This window comes from Vigna unguiculata, chromosome 3 (assembly GCF_037176805.1).
Source record: "Vigna unguiculata cultivar grain cowpea cultivar isolate G323 ecotype 2 chromosome 3, ASM3717680v1, whole genome shotgun sequence".
NCBI lineage: Eukaryota > Viridiplantae > Streptophyta > Magnoliopsida > Fabales > Fabaceae > Vigna > Vigna unguiculata.
The window spans coordinates 10,432,487-10,455,684 of NC_140794.1; the positions used below are offsets into that span (position 1 = coordinate 10,432,487).

A 23,198-nucleotide genomic window follows, 5' to 3' on the forward strand; every position below is an offset into this window, starting at 1 on the left:
ACGTAAAAAAGAAAATTAATTTGAAGGTGTGACAAAAGATATTATGAAAAAAGGAGAATTTTTTTCACATGAGAGACTTTTGAAAATGACTATAAATTTTAAAGAGATTTTTGTTTTTTTTGCAAGAATTAAAGATTGTATCTTTCAAATATTTTAAGCTTCCACGGAGAGACTCTTCCCTTGTCAAAGAGATATTTTTTCTTGCATTCTAGTAGAAGTTTTAAGAATTTCAAAGTGTTTATTTTGTGTCAAAGACGGTGTTTATAAATTTTAAAGGACACTTTTGTCTTCATAAAATTAGTTATATAAATTTATATTATTTTAATTAATGAAATTAATTATTTGTACTAAAGTGGTCAACATAAAAAATATAAATTATTGTCATCATAAAAGTATAACTGCAAGAAAACTCTTACATAATGACCAATTTTAGTAACAAAAGATATGTTATAGACCAATTTCCTAAGTAGAGACCAATTATTTTGGTAGGCAAAACTTTGTTAGATAATGTTAGTGACCAATTTATAAACCAATTATTTTGGTAGTCAAAACCTTGGTAGCTAATGTTAGTAACCAATTTACAAATCAATTCAAAATTTTGGTAGCTAATGTTAGTAACCAATTTAGAAATCAATTCATAATAAAAACTATTTTAATTATCAATTTAGAGACCAATTATAATTTTTTTAGAACTATTTTAGTTGCCAATAATTTTTAGTTTTTATATTGGTACCTAAATTAGTCACTATATAATGACTAATTATTTTTTGTCACTAAAATTAGTCATCATTCAAAGATTTTCTAGTAGTATATTACGACTTTATAAATTAAATACTTCACTGCTAAATATCAATAAAATATCATAAAGTTTCAGACACATGACCTAAATTGAAGTATCCATACATCATAGGTTACACCTTAAGGAGTACTCTTGTAACACTCATTGGCTATGATACACGGATACGATACGTGTATCAGATACAGACACGTATATGATATGTCAATATGCTTATTTTGAAAATAATAGGATACAATACGTGATATACGTGATAAATACGCGATATATGAATATTAAGAAGTGTGTACAATAATTCTTAAAGCCATAATAAATATATGAATGTTATTGTGTGAATCCAAATTAAAATTATATGTACAGAAGTTATCAACATAAAAAAATTATTATCATCATAAAAATACCACTATAAGAAAACTCTTAAATAAGGACAAATTCTAGTAACCAAAAATATGTTAGAGACCAATTTCCTAATTAGGGACCAATTTAAAAACTACTTATTTTGATAGTCAAAACCTTTGCAACTAATGTTACTAAGCAATTTAAAAATCAATTATTTTGATAATCAAAACATTGATAGCTAATGTTAGTGATCAATTTATAAACTAATTCATAATAAAAATTATGTTGATTATCAATTTATAGACTAATTGTAATTTTTTGGAACTCTTTTAGTTGCCAATAATTTTTAATTTTTAAAATTGTACTTAAATTAGTCCCTATATAGTAACTAATTATTTTTTATCACTAAAATTGATCATTATTCAAAGATTTCCCAGTAAGTGACTTAAATTGAAGTATCGGTGCATCATAATTCTTATTAGTGTCAAAATTTATTTATTATCACAATTAATGATGACATTTATGGTTATTAATTATGCTTATTAATTACACTTTAAGGAGCAGCGGTTAACATTACCATGTCTTTTAGTCCTCCAAAATATCATTAAGAACGAAGATGGGTTACTATAAATAAACCCCACACTGAACAGTAGAAACATCCTTAGTATCTTGCTACTTTTATCAATATTTTATCACTAATTATCTCAATCACTTGCCTCTTATCTTTTTCCTTTTCTCTATCTTCTTCTTAACTGCAACCAATCTTCTTCAAAGATGAAAACTTTATTTCTTCCGTCTTTTTCTGATCCTCTACTTTTGTTATAATACGCCGTGGGTGATCAGTGCCTATGGTCGTTGGCCTCATCACTCATCATAAGCTAGAACTGATTTGAGAGTTTCCGTTCAGGGGAAAAGATCCCAAGTTTCAGTGACCTAACCTTTTCTCTCTCCTCCCTCTTCTCACATACACACCCATATAAAATATATAGCTTCTGGATCTCCTTCCACCTCTTAACGGATCGCAGATTCCATCAAGCTCATTTGGGTCTCCAAATTTTTGTTTCAGTTCTGAATGCCCTTAAATTCTGTGTTTTTCTCGTGTTCAAAGGGAAAGCATGGCTGAAAGCAGGTACCTTTGTAGTCAACAGTGAAGGGTACATAGCAGCAGGTTCTTTTTCAACTTTGGAGAGTTCACTCAGCAAATTTCTTTCTTTTCTTTCACTGCTTTTACACTTTCTTTTCGGGAATTATTTATTGTCATTGACAATTTGCTGCTCTCTGCAAACCCTTTTCCTTGTACCTGTTTCTTTTTCTGCTCCTTAAGTTCACTTTGTTTGAGTCTTCCTTTTTCATTGGTAGCTTTACCATAATTTGACAAAGTGGCCGCTTAAAAATCTCGTTGTTGATCCATAAGGTGCCGGAAAATTTGGCTCTTTTTTTGTTTCTCTATTCTTGAGTTGAAGATGGAGAGTAGGAGAAAGAGGGAGAATCCAAAATCAAACTCCACTTTTCCTGATGAGGTATTGGAAAGAGTTCTTGGGATGTTAAAATCTCGGAAGGACAAAAGCTCGGTTTCTTTGGTTTGCAAAGAGTGGTATGACGCAGAGAGATGGTCAAGGAGGAGTGTGTTCATAGGTAACTGCTATTCTGTGTCTCCTGAGATCCTAACTCGCAGGTTTCCTAACATTCGAAGTGTCACACTGAAAGGGAAACCTCGTTTTTCTGACTTCAACTTGGTTCCTGCAAATTGGGGTGCTAATATTGATTCATGGCTGGTGGTGTTTGCTGAGAAGTACCCTTGGCTTGAAGAGCTGAGGCTCAAGAGGATGACTGTTACTGATGAGAGCTTGGAGTATCTGTCTCTCTCTTTCCCCAATTTCAAGGCCCTTTCCCTTCTCAGTTGTGACGGATTCAGCACTGATGGCTTGGCTTCAATCGCCACTAATTGCAAGTAAGAGTAGTCATTTGTCTCTAAATTCTTGTGTGAGTTGGGTCCTATCAAGTAAATGCAATCAATTTGGGATTCTTTGAGGATTTTAATTTTACATTTTGCTATTGTTAATATTTTCTTTGTAATATGCATGGTTTGATTGTTTTGCTGGAGAGAATGGTGTTCTTGTAACGAATCACTGGTGAAGTGGCATGTTTTCTGTTAATGCTTGTGTTTCTCTTATCGCTTTCTTTTCATCTGGTGATGTTACTGTCTAGATATGAGATCTCTGCTTTTAACTTTTGGATGATGTTATACAGTTAATTCTCGAGTTTACTTTTTAACAGTTTTACAAATTTGATTTGATTCTCCAGTTTTGATTGCCTCTTTTAACCAATTCTAATAATAGGTCAGGCTATTAAAGCTATTTTCTCTCAGTTTTGGCCTTCAAGTTTTATCTAAGCTTTAATTAATTCATTCTTTTACATTTTTTCCCCTCTTGATTGGCTTCTTGTTTGGCATTTTCGTATGTTCTGCTTTGTTGCGAAATATTAGTGGTGAGATGTTTGTGAATTTTGTTGCGATTGGTAACAGAATCCCACTACAGAACTGTTTTCTATGAGGGCCACTTATTTTTTTGTATGACGAAATTAACATTTAAGCATCAATTGAGTGGTAGCATGGTAATATTCCTTATATATACCATAAAAAAAGCAGGTAAGACACAGGGAATCAATGGACTTTTAATTCTCTAGAAGGTGGCCTTCTCATTTGTGCTGCCCAGTATGAGAATAGACTTTTGCTAAGATTGGTTATAGTTGTATGCCTGAGATGCTATTTATTCTTTAGCTGGAGTAAAGTTGATATGACTATTTCACTATGACAAATTCTATAATGCATGTTCAAGAATGGGAATTTCCCATTAATTCATGGGTTGGTTTTGTTGGAATTCACTTAAATACAGTGCAATTATGCATCGTGTGGACATAGCCTGTGTTCTATTAATGTTAAGTAAATAATATTTTCTTTTCATTTTAAAAGTTATAGTGCGATTCTAAATACTCTGTAGAATTTGTGTTTGCTCTATTACATACGTATATTATGAAGTGATAGGGTAGCCCTCAAAATGTATGTTCAGCTGCTTAACTACAAGTATTTATAAGCTAGCTGGGGATCTTGTGTAAGTAGATCAAATTTATAACTGGGAGCATACAAAGTGTAAAAATTGTTGATTACATTAATTAAAACTATATCGTTTTTGGTACCTTTACAATCGTTCTTATGGATTTCAAAATCTCAACTCATAGTATTTCCATATCAAGTAATGGAAAATAGGTATTGTTTTCATTATGATCACTTTCTATGCTTACTCTTTCCTTTGAGCGTTACATAATCTTCTGCATTCTACGCGATGCAGGAATTTAACTGAACTTGACATACAAGAGAATGGTATTGAAGATAAGAACGGCAATTGGTTGAGCTGTTTTCCTGAAAGCTTCACATCATTGGAAGTACTGAACTTTGCCAATCTTCACAACGATGTAAATTTTGATGCACTTGAGAAGCTTGTCAGTAGGTGCAAATCATTAAAGACTTTGAAGGTTAACAAAAGTGTAACACTGGAACAATTGCAAAGGCTTCTTGTTCATGCTCCTCAGTTAGGTGAGCTTGGTACTGGCTCATTTTCACAAGAGCTGACGGCACAGCAGTCCTCAGATCTTGAAAGTGCATTCAAAAATTGTAAAAGTTTTCACACCCTTTCAGGGTTATGGGTAGCTACAGCACAGTATCTTCCAGTTCTGTACCCTGCTTGCACAAATCTAACTTTCTTGAATTTTAGTTATGCTCCTCTTAACAGTGATGATCTTGCTAAGCTCCTTGTTCACTGCCCTAAGCTTGAGCGTCTCTGGGTATGTCTTTTTTATCGTGTTCTTCATCGCATGGTTTCATTGATATTGGAATTTTCACGAACAGAAGCCCAAAAGTTTAAGTTTTTATTGTCTTTTCCTCACATGGTCTTTAAATTTATGATAATATGTTATGCAAAATGCATGTTGAATTTAACATGGTGGTGATTCCAAGTTGATGGTGCATGGGGTGGCAGATATTTATCAAATTTCCTTTCCCTGCTAATGAAAATGTATTGGGACATGCATCTTACTCATTAAATAACTGACAGGTCGTGGACACAGTTGAAGACAAGGGACTAGAAGCTGTGGGATCACACTGTCCATTGCTTGAGGAACTGCGTGTTTTTCCTGCAGATCCCTTTGACGAGGGCATTGCTCACGGAGTTACTGAATCAGGGTTTGTTGCAGTCTCTCAAGGGTGCCCCAGACTTCACTATGTTCTCTACTTTTGCCGTCAAATGACCAATGCCGCCGTTGCTACCGTTGTACAAAACTGCCCTGACTTCACTCATTTTCGACTGTGCATCATGCACCCCGGTCAGCGAGATTACATGACACAAGATCCTATGGACGAGGCCTTTGGATCTGTTGTGAAGACTTGCAGGAAACTCCAGAGGCTTGCATTATCAGGTTATCTGACTGACCTGACTTTTGAGTACATAGGAAAGTATGGAAAAAACTTGGAAACTCTTTCAGTGGCTTTCGCCGGAAGCAGCGATATGGGCATGCGTTGTGTGCTCGAGGGCTGTCCAAAGCTGAGGAAACTGGAGGTAAGGGACTGTCCATTCGGCAACGATGCTCTTCTGGCAGGTTTAGGGAAGTATGAATCAATGAGGTCGCTGTGGATGTCAGACTGTGAAGTAACAATGTATGGGGTTAGACTGTTGGCCAGGCAAAAGCCTAGGTTGAATGTTGAAGTCATAAACGAAGAAACCTACGAAACTCAAGATGCTAAAAAGGTTTATGTCTATCGTTCTGTTGCTGGGCCAAGAAGGGATGCCCCTCCTTTTGTTCTCACTCTCTGAAATACCATCTCCGCTTCTACTTTGAAGCTCATTGGTAATACTCTCTCTATCACACATTATTTCTTTCCCAACTGCATAGTTTTCTATGATCAATCCACTGAAAATACTTAGCGAGTACTAGCTTTTACTTCAAAGATTCAGTGGTTGCTACATTGAAGTTTGTATTTTGTACTAATATTTATGTTAAATCGTTTTGATGTGCAGCCTTTGGTTGCCTCCATCGCAGATGGCAAAACCTGTACTGTTGTTATTCGAGACTCAGCAAAATGGAAGGTGGGAGGAAAAAAGGGAAAGTTCAATGATTTTTGTCTTGGTACATCATGAATCCAGCTTCTTTAGACTTCCTATATAATTGGCTTAATGATTGTAGCTGGACCCACTGAGAGAAATATGAAACTATCGAGGAAGTCACAAGAAATTTGAGCTTAATTTATTGGTTGTTCCTGAGCAATTACTGTGAAAAACATGGCATTGATTAAGGACGAAGTTTATAATTTCAGAGGATCCTGGCGGAAGTCTATACTTAATCTGTGCACTTTTGCTGCTTACTGAAGACATTATTTTGTTCTGATTGTAATATCTATTCAAGACAATGCAACATTCCCATCTGAAAATGGAGGAAACCATGGCAATAAATGAGATTAACAGAAATAGATTCATGTTTGATAGGATAGTTTTTTGCTGCATTATTATTTACTTGCAAATCAATTATTTGGATTTTGATCATTAAAGGACGGCTATGTTTGGTTAGACTTTTCAGTTAATTTTTAGTGTTTTTCTTTTCTTGCTGAAAAACTTGTGTCACCTTGTTATCAATGTTTAGTATACAAGGGTTTTTTTTTTTTTTTAATTAGCTTGTAGTTTTCTTAAATGCTACTTTAAGATGCTACTTTTTGGGTTTTTATATTTGTTTCCTTGTCATCTTTAGATCATTTATTAATTAATACAAGGAAGGTTATTATTATTATTATTGTCTCTTCTTTCACTTCTAAGATTAAGATTTGTTATTTTTTGCTGAGATAACTTTCCAGTTTTACTTTTTATTGCATAAGGATATATAATAAATAACTTTTTTTTTTATATATAAACATCAAGATATTGATAGATGATAATTTTTTATATATACTTTTTAACTATGATATTGATTAATATAATGAAAGTATGATTTCTATTTAAAAGTATGAAGCTTTATTATATTTTAAATTCGATTGATTTTTTTAAAATAAAGCTGAATAGTAGAATAGATAATAAAAAATCTAAGATCATTATAAGCAAAACGAATAATTTAAGGAATTGATTTGTGAATAAAAAATAAAGTTAGAATTAACATGTTCAATTCTGTCATTTTCTATTTATCTAAATCTAATAGCATTTCACCTAGTTTGGGAACACAACCTCAATGAAATGAAAATTTCTGACGACATTTAAAGTTAAAGTTCTTTTTGGTGACTATTTTCTTGTACAATTCTTGTGTTCTTAAATTCAACAAACAACGGTTGCGGAAAATCGTTAAGACATGCAACATGGTGAATAATTTGTTTGGTCCTGATTCCATGAATGACTTCGTTAAGGATAAGTTCCATTTTGTGTTTGACTTAAACTACTGAACAGATTTAATTCAAACTTATTCTTTTTTATTTTCTTATTATCAGAGATGCCTTTTAAACATGCATAGTCTCACAATCACACGAAGACAATTCATAATAAATTGGGTATGTTTTTCACACTAACTCAATAATTAAAATGTAGATAATTTATAAGACAACATATACTGTTAAGTCTATAGGGAGGTTTCACTGGAGAGATACAACACTAATAAAACCTTAACCCAACTACATAAGACATTGACACTACTCTCAACCCAAAACCTTAAGACAATGAGTTTATGGGTCTTTATCCTTATATAGTGCTCTACTTTCTCATTTCTAATCAATATGAAACTTAGACTAACACTTGAATTCCTAACTGAGACACTTCTAGTTGACATTACAAGACATGCAGAACATTGTTTTCTAATACAAGTGCATCAACACTTCCAACTTATAAATATTGAGTCTATATCAACATTATTAAAAGAAGTTTGTTTTAATTTATTCGTCAATACATATTAAAAATTATAACCATACTTCTAAATTGATTTTTTGTCCATTTGATACAGTACATCACTACAAGAAAATACTTCATTAGTAACCAATTTTAGTGACCAAAAGTTGTTAGTTACTATAATTACTAATTTAGATACAAGTTTACAAAATAAAAAAAATCATTGGTTACTAAAATAGTTACTATTATGAATAAAAAAATTATAATTGGTCACTAAATTGGTTTTTAAAATTAGCTACCATAGTTTTGGCTACCAAAGAAAACTGGTCACTAAAAATTAGCTACCTAAGTTTTGGCTACCAAAATAACTTAGTTACTAAATTGCTCTCTAATTAATTAGTGACAAATTTAGTGACCAATTATAATTTTTTATTTATATTAGTGACTATTTTAGTAACCAATAAATTTTAATTTTGTAAATTGGTATTAAATTGGTTACTATAGTGACTAACAACTTTTAGTCACTAAGATTAGTTACTAATAAGACATTTTCTTATAGTGATGTTTTATTTACTTTTTTTTATTCTTTAAAGTATAATTACACACGTTGAAAAAAAAAACATGAAAGGAGTATTGATCATTGTGTATTCTTAAATAACAATATTTTCATTATCATTTAATAACTATTCTATCATTAAAATTTAAGAAAAAATCGACATTTTTATCCCTGTGAAAATACACATTCTTATTCTGCTTGTCCAATTCTCATTGGTTATGTTAGGATGAACGGTTTGGACATTATTATCAATATTGTAACTTGTGTTGCATAGTTGATTTTTTTTTTTTTTTTTTGTATTTTTCTTTGCTTTAGAGTGAAGGTGAATTGTCCTGCGTAGTGAAGCAGTTCAAGATAAGTTGTATATTTGAATACAGTAAATACATTATTCATTAATTACATGTATAAGATTCTCTTAAGGAACTACTTGTAAGATTATTTTAAAATTGATGTTAAATATCTTAACCGTAAGGTCTTTCGAATAAATTGCACTCCAGTAAGGACATTAAAAATAAAATTTCAAAAGATCAAATAAATTGCAAACAGTAAGGACATTTATGAGGGTGCAGGAATTAAAAAGGGGACGTAGGAAGAAAAACTCCATTTTAGTTATATACATAGTTGTAACTCAGCTTGGGCTTTTGTTCAAAACCATGGCTGCTTGCATCCCATTTTTTCTTCCACCACTCTCATACAAGTTGAAATTTCTAAATTATCCTTAACTAAAAATATAATAAAAATTCCTACACTTTCTTATTTTTAATATTTTTCAGGTACTTTCAGATATGGAAATGTCTTCCGAAATATTTAATCTAAAATATAAAAATAGATTTCCTAAAGAAATATTTCAAAATGTATTTTTAGATTTAGAAATATTTTCCAAAACACTTATTTTGAACAATTTTTTATATTCTAAAATGAGTGTTCCAATGTAAGGCTATAAAAAATTGAAAGTGATGTTTGGTAAGAGGTCCTTTTTAGTTTTTTGTTTTCTATACATGCATTTGCATTTGATCATGCACTGATTCAGTTTATATATGAAGGGTTTGTTTAGGGAGGATGCATAAGTTGATGTCTAAACTTTAGGTTAATTTGACTGTAAGATGACTAAACCTAGTTTTTAAACTCATCTTTTTAAAAAAAAAATAAAATCTAAAAGTAGTTTTCATCTTTCATCTCAAATAAATTATTCTATAGTATTAGGAACCACCACATATTTTCAATCACAGATCATATATAATATATACCATTTTCTTTTTGTGTAATATCTTTAACAATATAAATTTTGTGCAAATAGGTTTCCAGTTTTGTGAATGATGAGATATAGGTAATAATTAGGGTTATAAAGAGGACGATGCATGATCTGAAACACATCGTTTTCTTGGTCCATAGTCGTTATGAAAGCGAAGGAATTGGTGAAGTTAGTAAAAGGGGAATTAGGGTTCCACTTGCTGTTCTTTCAATGGACTCACTATTTCTCAGCTTTTAGTGGTTGGACATCATGCTTGCTCCACGCATATGCCAAAATAGGCCAAGTAAATCAACAAGGAAAAATAATAGAAAAAGATCCTTTGTTTTTTGTTCTTTTAGCTAAAATGACAGTGATGATAAATTTAAATACCACCACTATATGTGTTGTTCATCATAAATTATTATACAGTTTTCAATCGTTACATCTATATGACTCTGAGCAATTTTTATCTAACAAAAATAATTAATAACACTTATTTATATGTTCATATCAAGTAATTAACAGTCTGATCAACTATAATTTTTTTTATCAACCAAAATATATATTAATATAAAATAGAGAATTTTGACTACTTTAACCCTTTTACATAATATTTACAAACAGTAATTTCCACAACTTTATTTTCAAGCAATATAAAAAAATTACTTTTTTCTTTGTCAACTACACACTTACAACAATCTTCCATGTCAATACCTTAACAACTACCCATACCCATTTAAATGGGCCAATTTATATCAACTATAGCTATTTATTGTTATTAACATGCTTAAAATTTAACTGCATCCATAAAAAGTTTTTAAAGATTTAAAACTAGTCTTTTTGTTTGGATATTAGAATGAATTTGAGTGGATATTATGAATTTGAGGGAGTAAAATAAAAAAGATTTGAAAAGAAATAAAGTGAAGAGTGAAGATGTTTGGATTAAACAAAAAAATAAAGTGGAAAGTGAAGAAGAAAATTTTTATGAAAATCTGTAAGTGATTTAATGAGTGTGATAAATAAAAGAAAATATTTTAATTTATAAAATTGTAAGATAATTATCCTTGTTGTTAAAATTAACTTAAAATAAAATCTAACTAGTTTAAACTATATATTTCAAAATAAAATTTTGAGTTATTATTTAAAATAAAAAAGTTAATTTATGAAATTAATTTTAAATAAAAATTAATTGGTAGAAATTAACTAAAAATAATTCGGAACAATTAGCTTAAATAAAAAGATATCATCACGGATTTGATTTGTGAAAAATATGTGGGAAAAATATATTATCCACGAATTTTGAGTATTTTTCAAGAATTTTGATCATGATTTTTTTTTTTAGTAGTGTGTGCTCTTTTCATTTGTGTAACAATGCATACTTGGAAACAAACACAAAGTAAAAGAGGAGTATGAATTTAAAATTCTTATATCTATTTATGACAAATTGGTGAAAGTGTGATGCTATTATTTATTTTATATCATCTATCAAATTGATAGGTGAAACTACTAACTTGATTTTTTAAATAAAAAATTAAAGTAATAGAAATTTTAAAAGATTAATTTGTTATCAATAAATAATATATATATATATATATATATATATATATATATATATATATAATATTATAACATTATTATTACTTGCAAATTACATTTTGATCATTAGTTCTAATAGAATCATTTAAGATAAGTAATAATTATTTTAATTTATTTAATTAAAAATATTAAGTAATTAATTAAAAATTTAACAAATATTTATAAGATTGAATTAGTTTTTAAAAATAAAATTGAAAAAGAAATTAAAAGCCTTTTTGTCTATTCTGTGACAAGACAGATTAAGATTTTTAACCAATCTACATGGCCAATCCAAAACACACCGACACCCCTAATAGTAATTGCCAAACGAAAATTTTGAGTTATTAAAATATGCAAATGCATTATCATTTTTATAATGTGGGGTTGAAGTGGAGAATGGATGTTTCCTTTCATAATTAAAATGCTAAAATATATTATTTATGAATGGTACATGTGAAAAGTGAAAAGTGAAGGAATATAGAAACTGTTAATTACACTATTTTAAATTGGTGTATCATTTTCATACATTGACAAACAAATCAAATCGTCTCAATTTTACCTAAAATCAATGATCTATTACAAGGTTGTTGAACAAAATTCTTGAACTCGTTGAGTCAAATTTTATATCTGTACAATGAAATTGGAGAAGACACAAACTTTATGGAGTAAATTATGAAAATGTAGGATGATTCATCTGGGATCAACGCACATGATTGGCATATTTTGGTTTTCTAGTTGAAATGTTAAAAAGCGTGTTGTTTTGAATAGATTATATGCATTAGCTTGTTACTTGCAACTGTGGACTTTGTGTAAGCAAAACTAAAGTAGGAAATGATGATGAGGTTGTTATTGTCTCTGTTTAATGTTTCTGCGAGAGTTTTGAAAACAAAAAAAATCCGTTATTGGATTTAAAGAATGTTGCTATCAACAACCTTGTACGCTGTTCTTTCATAATTGTTCTCCTATCCTAAAATATTCAATGGTTGAAAGTGATGGGTAAAGAAACTGTAATGCCGAAGAGACAACATACTTACGCTATCATATTACAAAAAGAAACAAGGAAATGTTGTGCTCAAAAATTATAAAGCTTTGAGCAACACCCTTAAGAAAAGGCATTTTTATTGTTTTACAAATCATTGGCGTTTTCTTCAAACCAAATTCGATTGCTTGAACCCAAAAACAGATTCATAATGATAATAATTAACGTATTTTTGTATAATCCATGTTCCATGATACGTGGAATGATTATTGACATATTGTTCGTATTGTAAACAATTTCTTGTAGCCACAGCAAGCAATCTTTTCTGTGGCATTGCTGTTTCCCAATTTGTTATTTTTTTTTTCTGTCTACTTTTCTCTTGAAAGCTAAGACATTTTCAGACTTTTCTACTGTCTAGAATTTCGCTTCTTCCCCACTCAAAGGCACCACCATGGCATGGCTTTCGCATATGAATGGCATTTTACACCTAACATGGCTATAAAGACCGAAAAAAAAAAGAATGGTACTGTGCTTTTTGACTCAAATGGGGGAAGGTTGGCCATTACCCCTTTTCACTCCACAGTAAATTTGAGACAAAACTTATGAAAGTGATAATGATTACAAGCTAAAATTGAACTATAATTTAGATCGATCTAGTTTGATTAAAAGTAACTTAAGTTGTAGGAGTGCACATATCAACGAAACAACAACATGGGAGCAAAAGATGCCACATGCTTCCATTAATGGAGTGACATAATGCAACATAAGGGATGCTGACCCCTGAATTGAGGCATGTGCTGATTGCAATTATAAACTATATGAAGCAATATATAAAGTAATGAACACATAGTTTCCAATGCATTGTTCACATTCCAGAAGATAAAAATCCGTGACCAGCAGAATAATGGTATTTTGACCTTTAATCTAGCAGTGTTTGTAAAAAATTAGACACCAATTTGTCTTGTATTATTAAGATTTAAAAAATTCACCTTGATCATCTTTACCCTTCTTGTTTTTTCCAACAGACACCCATAAATTCTGCGAAAGTTCATATCCTACGCAGTGAAAGTCAATATTTTAATGCTTTTAGTAGGGATTGTGATGACAAGGGACAGCTTTAGTCTTTTGCTTTGAGCCTGAGTTATTACCATATGGAACTTTTATTGATCATGGTTTCTCGTGAACCCTCTTTTGTGTCTCGAAACTGTGCACACTTTTTGAGATATGTGCAGACACCATTGGATTTGATTGCAACGTGGAGTTGCATGTATGGTAGTGGTTCCCCTCATTGGCTTTTGTTGGACTCTTGTGTTCTATGAGTTCACAAGGCACAAAAAGTGTTAGAAAAGAAAGCAACTTTCTCTGAATTAGTTATGTTATTCACTCCCCACTTCCTATTCAAAAGGTCACTGCTTGCTCAAGGCATCCACCAAATGTTTTCACATGGTGGGGTGTGTCACTTCCATTCCAAGGGCATTCAAAGCTATCACCTTTTATTTTCTTCACGTAATTAAAGCTCTGTCCTAATTAAACTGTGGTCCATCTACTCTTTCAGTACTAATTCACTCCTCTCTCATTGCTTCTTCTTTTTTTCTTGGGGCCTCAAATCCATTTGCAGTTGTAAGAAATTCTGTGCTTTTCAATAAAAATGAACACAAGCTGATAAAAAGTCATATATATACACGTTAAAGGATAATAGTAACTTACAAATAAGGTCGGAAGAGGCAGAATTTAGTTATGTTATGAATCATGTGTGAATTAAAATTCAGTGTCTTCTGCGTTTTACAGAATTATTATGTTGTTTTTAAGTAGTTTTGAAGTTGTTAGAAACTGAGTATTCTGAATGTAATGAATTGCAGGATAATGCTAGGGCCCGCTTTCAAAATCTTATTAATTGAAATCGTTAGCCGAACTGAAAAGTTGGTTGATTAATTTATAATGTTGACGTTGTGTTTAATTTAGTAGTGTACCCAAAGTTGAAATTGCATCATGGTTATTATACCGGGTCCACGGATCGAAAAAGATAAGACCTACTTTATAATAATTGTTAACGAAGCTTATGAGCATGAATACTCTGTAATTTATAATAATTATTCAGCACTTCATTTAAGTAGTCCAAAAACCCAATTTCATGAGATCAACACTCAAAAGACTCAAAGTTCCTTTGAATACAATCTCCACATGTTTCAGTTTTATGCCGTAATAATACCATAATAGAGTGCATTAATTATGTAAAACTTTTGATTAAAGAAAGTGAAAGGAGAAGGGGATGATGATGAGTAGCTGCAGCAAACTATGGGTTATGTTATGGATATGTCAACACAAAGTAACAGTTAACTATAATAACTGATCAGTAATGATAATTAAAATGTTACCAAGTTCTGTAATTCATGCCTTGCTTCTACCTCACCTTTTGTTTGTCCTATGTTGAAGTATTATAATTTTTTGAATGTACATACGGACAAAACCATGTTCAGAAACATGAACTACCACCTACATGATTCCGTCTAAATAGCCATTCCTAGACACAACCTCTCTGGGCCTCTCTTGTCTCCTTTTAACACACTTCTAACTTCCCAACACTGTGCCAACTGCAATGTCACAATTGCATATTAACGCTACATAAACCAAACTCAAACTGCAAGGGTATTTCCGTCAATTCGCGTACTACGGTCCAATTGGACCCGTTCTGTATCAACTGCAATCTAAGGATAAGCATAGATTTGCAGGAACAGTGTCGCAGTGAAATTTTCTTTCTTTCTTTCTTTCCATTTTCTTTGATATCATAAGATCGTTGGTTACTTAGAGTCCGAACTTGTAACGTATTGCGCCGGAATATTCCTCCGGGAAATGGGGTTTCTCAATAGCCACTGAGGATTGACAAAAATGGGTGATGGAGAAGAATTCGCCGGAGCTTCGGGTCTGCGGCGAGCGGTGGAGCTCATCCTTGCCGTGCTCACTCTCTCGCACTCGATTCGTGTCTTCGCGGGGAAATGGCAGCTCATTCGAAACAAGCTGGAGGAGCTTCACGGAGGTTTAGTTGCCGCCGAGAACTGCGACTCCGGGGAGAGCCCGTCGCTTTCGCGGCTGGTGGCGGCGGTGGCGTCCACCGCGACGGAATGCCACGATCTGTGTCGGCGCTGCGTGGATGTTTCCTACAGCGGGAAGCTTCTGATGCAGAGCGATTTGGACGTGGTGTTCGCGAAGCTCGATGGGCACGCGAGGAAGCTCTCTGAGATATACAAAAAGGGGATTTTAACAAATGGGTTCGCGCTGGTTGTGTCAAAGCCGAGTCTTGGCGCGTCGAAAGAGGACATGAGGTTCTACGTGAGGGACTTAACGACGAGGATGAAGATTGGAGATTTGGGGATGAAACGACAGGCGTTGCGGAACCTCCTAGAAGTTGTGGTGGAGGATGAAAAGTATGTGAAGGTGGTTGTTGACGTGGGTGACGTGGTTCATTTGTTGGTGGGGTTTTTGGGTTCTAATGAGGTGGAAATCCAGGAGGAGAGTGCTAAGGTGGTTTCTGTGGTTGCTGGGTTTGATTCTTACAAAGGGGCTTTGGTTGGGGCGGGGGTGATTGCTCCTTTGGTTAAGGTTCTGGATTGTGGGAGCGATTTGGGGAAGGTTGCGGCGGCGAGGTGTTTGGTGAAGTTGACTGAAAATTCGGACAATGCTTGGTGTGTTTCGGCTCATGGGGGGGTCAGTGTGTTGTTGAAGATTTGTGGTGGTGGTGATTGTGGAGGTGATTTGGTGGCACCTGCTTGTGGGGTGTTGAGGAATCTGGTTGGTGTTGAGGAGATTAAGAGGTTTATGGTTGATGAGGGTGCTGTGTCAACTTTCATCAAGCTGGTGAGGTCGAAGGAGGAAGCGATTCAGGTGAATTCGATTGGGTTTATTTTGAGTATTGCCTCTGGGGATGAGTTGGTTAGGCAGATGGTGATCAGAGAGGGAGGGATTCGTGCTCTGTTGCGCGTTTTGCATCCTAAGTGGTCTTATTCTTGTAAAACCAGGGAGGTAACAATGAGGGCTGTTGAGGATTTGTGTTTCTCTTCACCTGATTCTGTGGGTGTTTTGATGAGTTATGGCTTTGTGGATCAACTCACATACTACATTCGAAATGGGGAGGTTTCGATTCAGGAATTGGCATTGAAAGTGGCGTTTAGGTTGTCTGGAACATCTGAGGAGGCCAAGAAAGCAATGGGGGACGCAGGGTTTATGCCAGAGTTTGTTAAGTTTCTTAATGCAAAGTCCTTTGAAGCTCGAGAAATGGCAGCTGAGGCACTCTCTGGCATGGTTACGGTTCCTAGGAACAGAAAGCGATTCGTGCAGGATGACCATAATATTACCCTTCTTCTGCAGTTGCTTGATCCTGAGGAGGGGAATTCTGGTAATAAAAAGTTCTTAATCTCTATATTAATGTCCTTATCGAGTTGCACTAGTGGGAGGAAAAAGATTGTGAGTTCTGAATATGCAAAAAACATAGAAAAACTCGCTGAAGTTTCTTCTGACGCCAAGAAACTTGTGAAGAAGCTATCCACAAACCGGTTCCGCAGTATGTTGAATGGAATCTGGCACTCATGAATGTAATTCATTTTTTTTTCCTTCACCCTTTTTCTAACTGTATATTTACATAAGTGCCTTACAAGTTTTGCTAATTTGTGTTCACCTTATTGATATGCTTTCTGTTTTGTTTCATTGGCCTTACCTTGAACAAGAATAGCACAGCTTTATGTTGAGATTGTAACCAGGTGTAGTGAAAAGTGATACCATAAAAGCGTTGTTGTAGATTTCCTTGAGGATACTCTGCCATTGGCTATGGCAGATTGTACCAAAGAAGTAAAGAATTATATTATATGAAAGAAAATGAAGAATGTAATTAATTACTAGTTACATACTGTTATTCTTAATTTCTCATTCACATACCTACCTACCTACCTAAGTTTTTGTTCGGCAATGTTCCAAAAACATTAGTGTGTGCATTTGTGAACTGTGGTACCACATGGTGAAGACGTCAATGTTTGGCAAGCATGTGAGTAGTGTAAGCCTTTCTTTTCTGTATCCGGCATTTATATAAAGAAGATAGCGATAGATGAAGTTTCCATCTGTATTACTTTGTCTTGTAGCATGCACTGTCTTTTGGCTATAGCTACTTCATAGTGGTTGATGAAGAATTTGCACGTGGCAAGTGCCAATTGTTAATATCATGATGCCCGAGAACTCTTATAGATAAGGGAACAAAATGATCCCCCATCACCCACCCTTTGTTTATTCTTCTGTTTTTAGTACTTTCAAGCTATAAAATAGTGATACAGTGAAAGTGCAAGTTCCTAAAACTGGGTAAAAGATTTAACACTTGGCTTCCGTGAATGAATCGAAATCTATGATCTTGGTTTGGTTGTGATGGTGGTTGGAAAGTGTTCTTTCTCATGTTGTTTGTGCCAACCAATGCTATGCAAACCGATTAGGCTGATCTTGGAAAGTGTTGATGGAAGCCTCGGAACGCTATTTGGTTCAACATTCAAACTTGAATAAATTATTTGAACTAATAAATATGGCATTAACAACATCTTAATAGTGAATGTTACAGGGACTGGTGTACACTACACATTTTGTTACTTTTTATAGACTTTGACTTGTTCTAAATTCAATTACGGGGAATAGTCACTTTTAGTTGAAGTGTTGGATTATGACAGTTGCAAATTGTGTTGTGTTAAACAGTTAATTGCATGCATTGGAGGTTCTTCTTTCACATTGAACATTATTTTTCGGTGAAAATGTCATTGTGACTTTACTTGAAAGGATTATAGGTAAATAAATAAAAATTTTGCTGACCGTTACACCAAACGCACAAAGTTATCTTTTTTTCTTTTAACTTTTCCCGTATTATTAACAAAAAAATTATAAAGTTCTCGTGCCAAAAATCAGAAGATTAAATAGCATCTTAGGAAAAATGTGTTTTCGTAATGCAAAAGGAAGTGACCCCTCCTCCCTAACCCAAAGGTTACATTTGTTTCTTTATTGTTATTGGAGAGTATATTGGAGAGTTGCAGTTATGGAGAAAAACAAAACTACCACACGGAAACTATGACACGCTATTAGATATGTTCAAAAGATGAGGATTTGTTTTGCACCTGTATAGTGACTGTGTGAAGCCCAAAAGGAAGGAGAAACAACTCAAATAGTTGGAAGATTACTTGGTCAATAGCAAATCTGGAAGGATATATATTCTATTAGTTTTGCAGAGGTCCTATGACATATTATCCTTTATTTTTCCTTTTGTTTTGCACAAGTTAGTTAATTCCCTAATAGACTATATATGTCTTTTGTTTTGACTATGAAAGGCAAGGAAAAATAATCATTCTCCGTCTTCTCTCTATTTCTATTTATCTGGCTTTCCTTCCTCTTTCTTCTGAATCTTATCATTTGGTGCTTTCAGAGTTGTAGGTTCGTCATTTTTCAATGATTTTGCTATCACCCTTTTACTTGAGCTGTTTATTTCTAGTCCCAAACTAGAGATTTGACGTAAAGTTATCCCTTTCCGCTTTCTAAAGCCACATCTTCTGCAACTTCAAGAGTGGCAGGACCATCAATTGCATCCACAATCGCAAAAGGTTTGTTGCCTACACCCATTGATTCTTCGATACACAAGCTCACCCCCATGAACCTACAAACTCATAAGGAAAAAGGACTTTGTTACTATTGTGATGAACGATTTACACCAGGGCACCGATGTCAGAAGAGATTTCATCTTCTGATTACAACACTAGAATTTCCACGGCTGATGACGAGCACATCAAGTTGTTAAAATGTTTTGAGCAAGATGTAAATCCAAGATCTGACCCATCACTTTCTCCTAACCCACTAGATGCCCAAATCAGTATTCATTCCTTGATGGGTCACATAACCCCTCCAACATTTTGGGTTCAAGGTGTAATTGGAAAAAGCCTAATTGTCGTTCTTGTGAACAGTGGGAGTATACCAATTTTAGGCAAGATAAAATAACAAAACTTTTGGGCCTACAAGTGCAAACAATCCAACATTTCTCAATGATGGTGGGAAATGGTGAAGAGATAAAATGTGATTCTCATTTCCCAAATGTAGGGATTAAAATTGACTCACATCAATTTCAAGTTGACCTATTGGCCTTACTCCTTAGAGGGGCTGATTTAGTTTGGAGGATTCAATGGATGAAATCTCTTGGGCCAGTGTTAACAAATTATGATTCTTTGACCATGAAAATCATTAAAGATGATAAGGTGGTACAATTAAAAGGCCATATTAAACCTAATCCTTTTGAGGAAACTGCAATCCAATTCAAACATATGGCTACAACTCAAGACATAGCACAAATATTTCATCTCCAAGCGTTACCCTTAGTCCCACAATCCTTTGAAGAATCACCTTACCCAGAACCTATTGCCAACCTTTTTTACACACCCAACACGCTTCATCCATAACGATCAACAAACCATCGAACATCGTTCCTCCAAGGCACTAATCTTGTAAATGTGAGACCTTACAGGTACTCCTATTTCCAAAAGCATGAGATGGAAAAACTAACCAGAGAAATGTTGGATTCAAGTGTGATTGAACACGACAATAGTGCTTTCATCGAGTTAGCTCAGCTTGATTCTTCAACTCAGTTCATTTAGCTTGACCAACGGTCTGGTTTGGCTTGACTTGATTTTTTAGCTCGATTGACTTAGCTTAACTTTCCATGTGGGTCATTTCGACTCAATTTTCAGTCTGAAACGACTTAACTCGATTTTTGATCCAGACTAACTATTTTGGCTTTTGTTGCTCATTTGGCCCCTGAACTTTTTTTATGTAGATTTTTTGGTCCTGAGTTTTTTTTTTTTACTCCAGTTCTTGCTGATCATGGACAAGTCTTGCGAGTTAGACTAAATTTGTCAGTTATATTCTCTATACACATATACATAATGAAAAAAAAATTGTTAAATATTATTTTAATATTTACATGTAACTATAATTTTTATAAATTTTAATTTTCAAATAGATATTTTTAAATTAAATTTTCATGAGAAATTCAATTTAAACAAAAAAAATTTAGATGTAGTATATTCTAATTACTCTATCTAAATAAAATATTTAAAAAATGAAGGAAATTTAGTTACAACACCAAATATGATGTATTTTTAGTTTTTGGAATTCTTGAAATCCATTATTCATAAATACAAGATAAAAATTGAAATATTTTTCTTATTGTGCATATTCTTTAATCTTTTAAAAAATATAAATTTTACATTGTAAGTTTGTATTGAATTCAATTTGTTAAAAAATATAAAAAAAAAATGTATTTTCGTTGTATGTTATTTGTTTAACAAAATTTGGACCATACTGGTTGATTTAGACAAGAAAAATGAGTGCATTGGTGCAAGTTCAATCACAGAATAACTCTTGCTGAAAAATTGCTAAATTAAATTAGTCCACTCTTTGCATTATAAATCACAGTATACAACTAAAAATGAAATTTTCACTACCAGGACTCAACATCTTCAATATTCTATTATTTTTATCTCATTTAGATGTTTATTCTACAAACTATCAGCATAATTAACAAAACAATCTTTATCATTCTTTTATTTATTTATAATTTGTATTAACCTAGCTAAGCTTTTTAAGCTGTAATATTTTATTTTAATATCTGAACTAAGTTTCAATGATTTTAAAACATATAAAAAATTTATTTTAGAGCTAAAGTATTTATGATAAATCCAAAATATAATATATATTAAAAATAATAAGTTTTAATGAATTTTAGATATAATACAACATAATTTGTATAATAAAAATATGTCTCATTTATAATTTTTAATTATATAAAATATTATTCATACATTATGGGAAACTAAAATACTAATTTGTATGTTACGTGGCTTAAAAACTAAGTGGCATTTTTCTGCATCTCCAAAATTTCTTTTCTACCTCTAAAAATCTTTCAAATCCCAAAACTACCATTTTACCATTTGAGCAAAATCACACAAATCAACCCAAAATTATTTTTGAATGTCGACTTTCAATTAAAATTGTGGACATCCCGTGAAACTCTCTTTTTTTTCTGCCATAGTTTTAAAGGGATGCCCGTAATCTAATGGGCCTAAGGGCTGGCCCATAGGGTGACAAGGCCCCTAAAGCAGCCAAGGCCCCTCATTCTGCACTCATTTGCCAAAATCAATGCTATCGCTTTTCCCTTTTCTCTCCATAGAAGCTCTTGTAGGGTTTGGGTCTTACTCTTCTTTGCGTTAACTCAACCCCATTCTTCAATCCATGTAAGTTGATTCTCCACCGTATCTTTTTCATTTCTAGCTCTGTCATTATGATTCTAACTATGGTTCACCATGGTAACCCATTTTGAATCTATTCCACTGTTTTACAGATCGTAAATTTACTACGTGGTCGGTAGTACTCACTTACTTGGATGTCGGGATATTCTACTAGCTTTTTCCAGGTAAGGGAAGCTAGGGTTTATGTATTTAAAGTTATTTTGCCGATTTTTGGTCTGTTTGTATGGCTGTGATGCTTGAATGAGGTTGTTGGTCGAATAAAGATGTATGGTGTGCGATTATGTTTGATTGATGTGGCACTACTCTTTTTTCTGCATTACACACTTTTCGTAAAATGAAGATTTCTACTACATTAACCGTTGGATCGAGCTGAAATTTTAACAGATGATCCTTAACACATAATTCTTGACTTTGATCGGTCGGATCTTTAATCGGAGCTCTATAGTGAGAGCATTTTTTATCGCAAGGTCACTGAATTTGTGTTGTTGACAACACTACACATTTTTCGTAAAATGCAAGTTACTACTTCGTTAACCGTTGGATCGAACTGATATTTTAACAGCTGATTCTTAACACATAGATTTTGACTTTGACCGGTCCGATCTTGAATCAGAGCTCTGTAGTGAGAGCAGTTTTTATCGCAAGATCGTTGTAGTTTGGTTGTTTCTCTTATCCTGAATGGTTATTACTGGCTTGAATCTAATTGTTATATTAAAAGCATGTGATAAATGATTATGCATTAGTGATGTGATTCATGGATTGTGGATGATGGGTTTGGTATGAACTTGGCATGTGATTTAAATGAGATGGTTGGTATCAAGGAGACATGGTATTGATATGAAATACAAATATATATTCATTGTTTGGGAAGGATGAGTTGGTATGGATTCAACATTTGGTTATGAATGAGAATGGGTTGTAAAGGTTGGCATGAGATATTGTGTATGGTAAACATTACTTGATTGATTGAACATGATTGGTCTGTGGTCAGTGCGTAATTCCTTGAAATCTCTAGGTGGAATTTCAGGGTCGTGCTTCAGTGGTCGAGACGTAATTCCATGGTCCCCTGTTAGTGGGTGTCCATGGTGGTGCCCCATCTATATAATTTGGTAAGGATTCAAAGTAAGGATTGCATCCTGACACTCTAAGGAGTCAGTTAGTCTCACTTAGAGCGGACTGACTCATGTGGTGAGATTAGCAGAAGGCCTGAAATTCATTAAGGGTTAACCTTGTGTGTGAGAGAATTGATTCATTGTAACACTTGTAACACATAGCTCGGGGGTGAGCAGAGGTATCCACCACAAATGCAAGCATTCGCTGAATCCGACCAGATTATATGTATCCGGATGAGTCGAGTCGAGTCTTAGTGTATTGATTGGAAGGTCATAACATGCTTGGATGATGTATGTATATTGAATTGTGAAAGTATATTTGATTGCATGATAAAACTAATTTTGGCTCTAGCTTACCTTTCTGTTGTTTGTTGTATGTTATGTGGTGTGGTCT

At 33.3% G+C, this 23,198-nt stretch overlaps 2 protein-coding genes across 2 annotated transcripts; both read left to right on the forward strand.

The window, feature by feature from the left end:
- The first annotated feature begins 1,951 nt into the window (after positions 1-1,951).
- Positions 1,952-6,651, forward strand: LOC114177272 (protein TRANSPORT INHIBITOR RESPONSE 1-like). Its single transcript, XM_028062547.2, has 4 exons — positions 1,952-3,086; positions 4,483-4,975; positions 5,245-6,034; positions 6,205-6,651. The coding sequence occupies exons 1-3, from the start codon at positions 2,599-2,601 to the stop codon at positions 5,998-6,000; spliced, it is 1,737 nt and encodes a 578-aa protein (XP_027918348.1). The 5' UTR covers positions 1,952-2,598; the 3' UTR covers positions 6,001-6,034; positions 6,205-6,651.
- Positions 6,652-14,881: 8,230 nt separating this feature from the next.
- On the forward strand, positions 14,882-17,277 carry LOC114178831 (ARM repeat superfamily protein). The gene is made up of 2 exons (XM_028064944.2): positions 14,882-16,970; positions 17,108-17,277. The coding sequence occupies exon 1, from the start codon at positions 15,271-15,273 to the stop codon at positions 16,966-16,968; it is 1,698 nt and encodes a 565-aa protein (XP_027920745.2). The 5' UTR covers positions 14,882-15,270; the 3' UTR covers positions 16,969-16,970; positions 17,108-17,277.
- Positions 17,278-23,198: the final 5,921 nt, after the last annotated feature.